The 8709-nt window shown below is 40.1% G+C and overlaps 1 protein-coding gene across 1 annotated transcript in view; it reads right to left on the reverse strand.

Annotated features, from left to right (window-relative positions):
* LOC103610356 (sulfotransferase 1C1) overlaps positions 1–8709 on the reverse strand; it is a 16437-nt gene that overhangs the window by 2209 nt on the left and 5519 nt on the right. Inside the window, exons 3-5 of the mRNA XM_008594541.1 lie at positions 5062–5159; positions 3458–3584; positions 1041–1135 (exon numbers count right to left, since the gene is read on the reverse strand). Coding sequence (XP_008592763.1) covers positions 1041–1135; positions 3458–3584; positions 5062–5159 — 320 coding nt within the window. The remainder of the gene's footprint in view (positions 1–1040; positions 1136–3457; positions 3585–5061; positions 5160–8709) is intronic.

Raw genomic sequence — 8709 nt, forward strand, 5'->3', positions numbered from 1 at the left:
AAAAAAAATATATATATATATATAACTAATCAATATTGTCAAGTGGCTATGATTTCAAGGCGCTGTGCTGTCCCAGATACTGCAGCAGGAAGATGAGGGCTAACCCTGCCCTCCAGGGAGACCCTGCAGCAGGGGAGTCAGACAAAAACACAACCAATGGCAATTCCTGGCTGAGAAAGCACATGCTGCTGCCTGCAGAGAGTGCCAGGAGAATTGGGGGAAGGAGCCGTCGTATCTGTTGGGGGGATCAGGGAAGGTGTGAAGGAGGGTCCGTGTGGTGACGCACAGCAGAACGAACTCTAGTGTGTGGTGTAAGGGATGACATGAGGCGTCTATGAGTTTAACAAAAGGTCAGTGGGGTGATGATAATGGAAATCTCGAGTTGACCCAGAAATGAGAAGCCATATTCCTCGGTTCTTTCTGATGAAGTAGAGGCAGAAAGAGAGGAAGCTGTAGCTTCTGCTTAGGTTTTAGAGGACTCCTTAGCACTGGCATAGGAGATAGATTCGTAACTCTAGGATGCTAATCCGTGGGCTCCACAAAAGTGAATCTGTGGTGCCACTCACATATAGTGACTTGAAATGGAGAAATCAGTCCACTGTCCCAATACGTGGGACTAACCCTGACAATGTTTGCATGGATTGAACTTCACTTTGTGACGTGGATTTGGGGAGTGGAAGTGGGAGAAGGAAGCTAAGTTTCTTGAATACAAATATGTGCACTTTACAAATATGATTGCATAAATCTTTATGATAATCTTATGAGATAGACATGATACCATTTTGTAGGTAAAGAAACTCTTGTCAGTATCCAATTTCCCGAGGAAGAAGAATCTTCTGGAAACTGAGCTGAGGCAAAGGACATTCGGAAGACCAAAAATGTAGTTACAGCTTCTGAGGATAAAATGAGCTGGAAAGAGCATCACGGAGAGAGAAGACTCGCACTGGGCTCTTGATCGGGCAAGCCCATGGGAAGAGGGTTCTCATGGTGTGTGTCACATCTGGTCGTGGGGGGCCTCACGGAGACCACACTGCCCTCACCTCCTTCATGTCCTCATAGAAGAGGTAGAGAATGCGGTGCTGGTCTTTCACATCCCACCATCCCTTAACATGGTCATACCAGGAGCCCCACAGCACTGATTGGAAGAAAGAGACAAGATGTCAGTGTTGCTGGAAACTTGGAAAACAAGTACATTTAATAAGAACAACCAGAAGACAAAGACCCCGGGCAGAATTCTTATGTGCAGTAGACAGGGACTTTCTTTACTATTTAAAGAATATAAAAAGTATTCTGATTCTTTGGCTCATATTTCTACCATTGAAGTCACTATTCCATGGGAGATTGTCTTGTGGCCAGAGATTCATAACCTTTATTTTCCCTGCATCACTTCATGTTGCTTGTCACTGCTATGCAATAAATACCGTTTCCTAAGAAGCTGATCTTGAAAAGAAGTCTATCATTCTTGTGGCCAGAGATTCATAACCTTTATTTTCCCTGCATCACTTCATGTTGCATTGTCACTGCTATGCAATAAATACCGTTTCCTAAGAAGCTGATCTTGAAAAGAAGTCTATCACTCTGAAAAATCTATGATTACCAGATATTTGGGCACTTTATTCTCTGTGACATAAGTGGGTGAAGGGAGGTGCACTGCGTTCCTTCTGGTGGCCCTACAAACTCCACCTCATCCTCTCCACCTGCACAGGTCCCTGTAGTTGACCTGCAGGGATGGTGTGGATGAGCTCCTTTGCCCTCAGACCTATAGCTGGACTGTGCAGCAAGAAGCATGGAAAGGCTTAGCAGGCAGGAGAGGACGGACAGTGCATTTGCTTCCCTGATGCCCTCCCTGTTGACCCCCATGTGCTTGAATGCTCCCCACAAAGGTCTCGGCTGCTGTCAAGAAACAGCTCCTGTCTTCAAGGGGCAATGGCTCTCCCATGGTCTCCCATAATACTGTACCAGCACTTGCTGGTTTCCTTAAATTGTGCCCATAACTTTGTAAATAGTCTTTTTTAAAAGTCTCTCCAGATGACCCATTTGAGTGTATTTTACTTCCTTCCAGGACTTTGAGGGATACAACTGTTCAATAAAAAACCTCCTGCTCTGATGTCAGCAAATGAACAAATAAGGAAATATGAACCCACAGTTTTCTTTCACCTACCTTTTCCAGCTTTGAATGTCTCAACATATTCTTCCCATGTACCGGGATCAGGCAGCATTTTATTCATTCTTGAGAAATGGTAGTAAGACACAAGACAGTCCTTGGCATTTCTAGCCACGTAAATAATCTGGAAATGGCCAGCAAGTGGAGTGAGGGGCAGAGTAAAACAAAACAGAGAAATATCATTATTCAGAGGACCATGATCTTAGAAAGCCTCTAGTAGAATCTTGACTACCCCATTTGAGTAACTGAACGTGCACATGTTTCTACGATCATGGTGACCCCTCTTTCAGTGTGTGCAGACACAGTTCCAATTCACAGCTGTGGTCTTAGCAGTTATTAAAAGCATCCTTTTCCTCTCTCAGAAGTGTCCTGGTTTGCTTGATAAATGCTACAGTCACCCTAACTATGATATTCCTGGAGGTTGAGGAGGCTACCCATGGTGTCTTAGTCCACTTGGGCTGCTATAACAAAATACCATAGACTGGGTGGCTTTTAAGTAACAGAAACTTATTTATCACATTCTAAAAGCNAAAAGTATTCTGATTCTTTGGCTCATATTTCTACCATTGAAGTCACTATTCCATGGGAGATTGTCTTGTGGCCAGAGATTCATAACCTTTATTTTCCCTGCATCACTTCATGTTGCTTGTCACTGCTATGCAATAAATACCGTTTCCTAAGAAGCTGATCTTGAAAAGAAGTCTATCACTCTGAAAAATCTATGATTACCAGATATTTGGGCACTTTATTCTCTGTGACATAAGTGGGTGAAGGGAGGTGCACTGCGTTCCTTCTGGTGGCCCTACAAACTCCACCTCATCCTCTCCACCTGCACAGGTCCCTGTAGTTGACCTGCAGGGATGGTGTGGATGAGCTCCTTTGCCCTCAGACCTATAGCTGGACTGTGCAGCAAGAAGCATGGAAAGGCTTAGCAGGCAGGAGAGGACGGACAGTGCATTTGCTTCCCTGATGCCCTCCCTGTTGACCCCCATGTGCTTGAATGCTCCCCACAAAGGTCTCGGCTGCTGTCAAGAAACAGCTCCTGTCTTCAAGGGGCAATGGCTCTCCCATGGTCTCCCATAATACTGTACCAGCACTTGCTGGTTTCCTTAAATTGTGCCCATAACTTTGTAAATAGTCTTTTTTAAAAGTCTCTCCAGATGACCCATTTGAGTGTATTTTACTTCCTTCCAGGACTTTGAGGGATACAACTGTTCAATAAAAAACCTCCTGCTCTGATGTCAGCAAATGAACAAATAAGGAAATATGAACCCACAGTTTTCTTTCACCTACCTTTTCCAGCTTTGAATGTCTCAACATATTCTTCCCATGTACCGGGATCAGGCAGCATTTTATTCATTCTTGAGAAATGGTAGTAAGACACAAGACAGTCCTTGGCATTTCTAGCCACGTAAATAATCTGGAAATGGCCAGCAAGTGGAGTGAGGGGCAGAGTAAAACAAAACAGAGAAATATCATTATTCAGAGGACCATGATCTTAGAAAGCCTCTAGTAGAATCTTGACTACCCCATTTGAGTAACTGAACGTGCACATGTTTCTACGATCATGGTGACCCCTCTTTCAGTGTGTGCAGACACAGTTCCAATTCACAGCTGTGGTCTTAGCAGTTATTAAAAGCATCCTTTTCCTCTCTCAGAAGTGTCCTGGTTTGCTTGATAAATGCTACAGTCACCCTAACTATGATATTCCTGGAGGTTGAGGAGGCTACCCATGGTGTCTTAGTCCACTTGGGCTGCTATAACAAAATACCATAGACTGGGTGGCTTTTAAGTAACAGAAACTTATTTATCACATTCTAAAAGCCGTCAAGTCCAAGGTCAAGGCACTGGGAGATTCAATGTCTGGAGAGGGCTGCTTTGTCACAGATGGCTGTGTTTCATCAGGGCGTTAATCCCATCATGAGGGGTTCACTCTTATAACCTAACCAACTCTCAAAGGCCCCAACTCCCAATGCCATCACATTTGGGGGTTAGGATTTCAACATACAATAATTGGGAGGAAACATTCAGAACCTAGTGCATGTGTGGTATTTTTCAGTGTGTGTAAACTCCCCCACCCCCAAGCTTTCGTTAAGCAAGAAGTCTAACTGGGCTGCAGGATGGGAGGGGCTGGAGCAGTTTCCCATCTAGTCTTATTTCCACACTGACAAAATCAGAGTTTTCATTCCAAAAGGAAGGGGACTGGATTTTTGACACCAGGGTGAACATGATAGTGGCTGTGAACATGGCTCTTCAGATCTCTGGCTGTGGAGAGTGTAGTGATGGATGGCCTCAGCTGCTGCTCTCTGGACCCACCACCATGCTCCTTTAGAGGACACATTTCCCAAGGGATGCTCTTGGCTAGTGAGTGAGCACTGCAGGGGTGCTAAGGCAGGCCTGCCTATGGCATATGGGACTCTCTGATGGCTGACTGTGGCTGGAGGACCCCCATCAGCTTTGCCGAACCCTGCTCAGAGCTGCACTGAAGTCTGAGCCTCCAGCCCTCCTCCTTGACTCACCCTCACAGGGTCAGACCTGTGGCACTGAGAGGTCCCTCTCACACGTAACTCTGCCTTGTCACCTGATTCCCCAAACCAAGAAACCAGGTTTCCTCAGAAAGTACCTGCTATATTTCAGTGATTATCCTCTTTGAATATGGCTTAGTAGGCAGACAATCAAAATGGTTTTGTCTGAAAACTTCCCAACATTTATCCAGAAATAATATTTTTAAAGAAAGGCAGATGCAGAATGGGGTGTGTGGGAATGTGGCATAATGCCCCCATCAGCCCTCTAGCTCCACTGGTTACTTCTCTTTCAATGTCTTTGCTTGTTTCTACTTAGAAACATTCTTTGGCAATACTGATCAAAACTGGGTTTGAAGGGTGGGCTCTTCTTACCTTTGAATTTTCTTTCCAGAAGGATGGTGGTAGCATCTGAACAGGCAAATGGGTCTTCAGAGTTCTAGGAGAAGGCATTTTGTTAGCCAGATCCAGACCTGGGAAATAAGGCCACACCATTCAGCCAAGCATTTCTCATAAGCTACATGGATTCACGACTGTTGTTGTTGAACATCTGGAATCAGGTTGACCAAATAATTGGCTTTTTATCTAAAATAACCATTTTACATGTCTATGTCCCTCCTGATGACAACTTCACTGTTCATTCTGGTGGAGGAAAGCAATAATGAGATATTGCAAACTGTGGAGGCAATGTTACTCCCCTTATTTGCTGATTATTGGTGTGTTCTTTTGTGGGCAGGTGAAGATGCTTCAGGAGGTTTGAGGTTCATGAGAACTATGACCAAAACAAGCCTTTAAAGATTTTGTCATTTGGGTTTTTCTATCACTGCAATAAGGAGTAGAAGAAAGGCAGGTGGAGAAGAGCTGACACCTCTCTTTGGGGACAGAGGTTCCTGGACCAGCTCTGTATCCCAGCAGTTCTATCTAAAGAGCTTCAGTCTTTCTTTGACCCTTTACTCTCAAGGCCAAGAATCACAACAGCCACCAGTTATGTACCAGAACAATAAAGTGAGACTTACAGTGGTCAAGTCATTTTTCCAAGTTAATAAATGTGAGAACTAGGATTAGAAATCAGTCAGACTTTGGATATAGAAAACCATGAAAGGGAAGCTTAAAGGACATTGTGAAAAATGGTAGAGAAGCAAAGAAGACTGAGATAAAGGATACTCAAAATATTCCTGGAAATAGAAGTTCCAATGCCAAGTGCTAAAATACTGAACAGAGGCTGAGATTTGGCCAAGGACTGCATCAGCCTTAGGGAAGTGACTTGCAGGTAAAGCAGGGGTGGCAGCCTTGGAGAAGCATAGCTCCTGACAGAGAATCAGATATACAGAGAAGGGGAGGTACTCCCTGAGACACGGAAGTGAAGGAAAAGAAGGAAATAAGAGAAAGAAAATTAAAGTAAAAATCCTACAAAAGTAAAATAAAAAATGCATGCCAATTCTTCCTTCTCCCCTAACCACCAATACTAGTCATAAATCAAACTGCACAGAAGAGAGCAGAACTGACAGAAGAAGGTACATTCAGATTGGGAACTATGCCCATGAAATGTATACAAAGAAAAAATAAAAAGCAGACTTCACTGACACAAAACTACTATAAAAATCAGAAAAGTCAAATCAAAGCTTTCAACCATCTGAAGTCAAATACAAAAATGAAAAAAATTATAACACAACATTTCAAAGTGAGTTAAATATCCTGAAGTGATAATTTGGAAATATGAAAAAAAAAATCTTATATCAGAAATAAAAAAAACTACAAACAGAAATTGGCAAGAAGAAGGAAGAAGTAAAGAAAAGATTTTGCTGAATTCCAGAAAGAAATAGAAGAAAAAGACAAAACATAATAAATGAAGATTAAATTAAAAGGCACACAATGAAGAATAGACCTAAATAGAAATTGAATAAAGATTATTGAAGAAAAGCAAGAAAAAAAAAAAACAAAACAAGAGAATGACAATAAGATAAAGAAAGAGGCAAAAAGGGTCAGAGAGAAAGAGGCTGACACAGAAGACAGGTAAAGGAGGTCCAACACTGGGTAAACTGGACTCCATGAGAAGAAAATACAATAGCAGAATGAAAATAATATTTAAACCTGTAATATGAAAAAACCTTTTGGAAATAAAGACTTGAATTTATATTTTAACCATGGGGTATCAGGGAAAGTCAATTCATAATAATCAACTCTGAAACATAACTTATTACACATTTAAAAGAATAATTATGGCCCCCAGGAAAAAGAAACTAACAGTTCATAAATCAAGAGATTGAAAATGGCATCAGACTTTTCAAAAAATGGCATGTAAAGTAAGGAAACAGTGAAGCAGCATTTTAAAGAAACTTAAGGAAAGAAAATATGAATAGTAGATCTTATACCGAGACAAGCTGTGCTTCAAGTATTAAGACTAGAGAAAAAAGTTTTGAATGTGCAAAAACTCAGAGAATACAGTACACATGTGCTCTTCCTGAGAAATCTACTAGAATGAGTTTCATTCAACAAAGAGATGACTTGGAAAACTTATTCCAAAGGAATGATGATGAACATTTCACACTATTTAATACTAGAACTAAAAATGAATAAAGTGATGTCATGAATAGAAGAATGATGTGTAAGCATTAAGGATCTAACAAAGCAGAAATAATACAACTTAAAATGTAGAATAAGATCATTCACTAACTGATGGATAAATAACAGGGTGAATCACAGTATGTCTTAGCAGTTGGAAAATCAGAGAGTAAAAGATTAAGAGAAATGGATCTAAGACTTTATTAAAAATAATAATACACAGAAAGCCACTAGGAAAACATACATACAAACTTTCCTAAGTACCAAACATAAAAACAAAAAAGCCAAGAACAATAACAACAAAATCCCCCAAACAAACAAATATACCTACATACAAATTAAAAAAAAAAAAAACACAAAAAGACACACTAAATAGGCTATGAAACACAGTAAATATTATCTGTTGCATACAGTAATTTTAACATATAATATTGTGACATAATTGGAACCAAACACATCAGTCATATCAATAAATGTGAGTAGGCTTAAATCATTTTTTACTATTTTTCAAATTGGCTCATAAATGAAAACTCAACTATCTGCAATATATGAGAGACACTCCTAAAACACAGTGATTTATAAAGCATAAAAATACAAGAGCGAATAGGGATAGATCACACAAATTGAAGTGATAAGAAATCAGGGATTGTGACGGTATCAGATAAAGTATACTCAACTTCAAAAGCATTATGTAAGACAAAGAAGAAGATTTACAATGCTAAAGACCCCATTATATCAATGAAATATGATAATCATGAAGATCTATGTACCAAATAATAGAGTACCACTTATATAAAACAAAAACCATAGCAGATGTAAGGAGAAATAAAAACACATTAAGAATTAGATACTTTGGGCCAGCCCGGTGGCGCACTGTNCTTGGGAGTGCAGCGGCGCTCCCGCCGAGGGTTCGGATCCCATGTGGAGACCGGTTCCCGCTCACTGGCTGAGTGCAGTGCGGGTGCAACACCGAGGGTTGCGATCCCGTTACCGGTCAGTAAAAAAAAAGACAAAAAGGAAAAAAAAAAAGAATTAGATACTTTAACTTTCAGTGCAAGACAGAGCAATTGGACAAATAAATAAATAAAACAAAATAAAAAGTGAAAGAAAAGAAAGATATAAAAGATTTAACCAATGAATAGTATATTCAATATTTTAGATATTTCAATAACAGACAATATACCTTCTTCTAAAGTGCACATACAATATTCACAAAAATTGATTACATATCAAAGCACAAATAAAATATCAATCCATTTCATAAAGTTAGAATTTTAGAAACAACACTCAATGCGATAAAACTAGAAATTAAAGACAAAGTCAAAATTAAAGAAAGCTCTTTCACCTGGAAGTTAAAAACATCTACTAAACAACTCTGGAGTAAATTAATAAAAATTCTGAAAAATGTAATAAAATAAAATGTGATGAAAATACTACATATGAAAGACAACAAACACATTT

The sequence above is a fragment of the Galeopterus variegatus genome, unplaced genomic scaffold (assembly GCF_000696425.1).
Source record: "Galeopterus variegatus unplaced genomic scaffold, G_variegatus-3.0.2 Scaffold10993, whole genome shotgun sequence".
Lineage (NCBI taxonomy): Eukaryota > Metazoa > Chordata > Mammalia > Dermoptera > Cynocephalidae > Galeopterus > Galeopterus variegatus.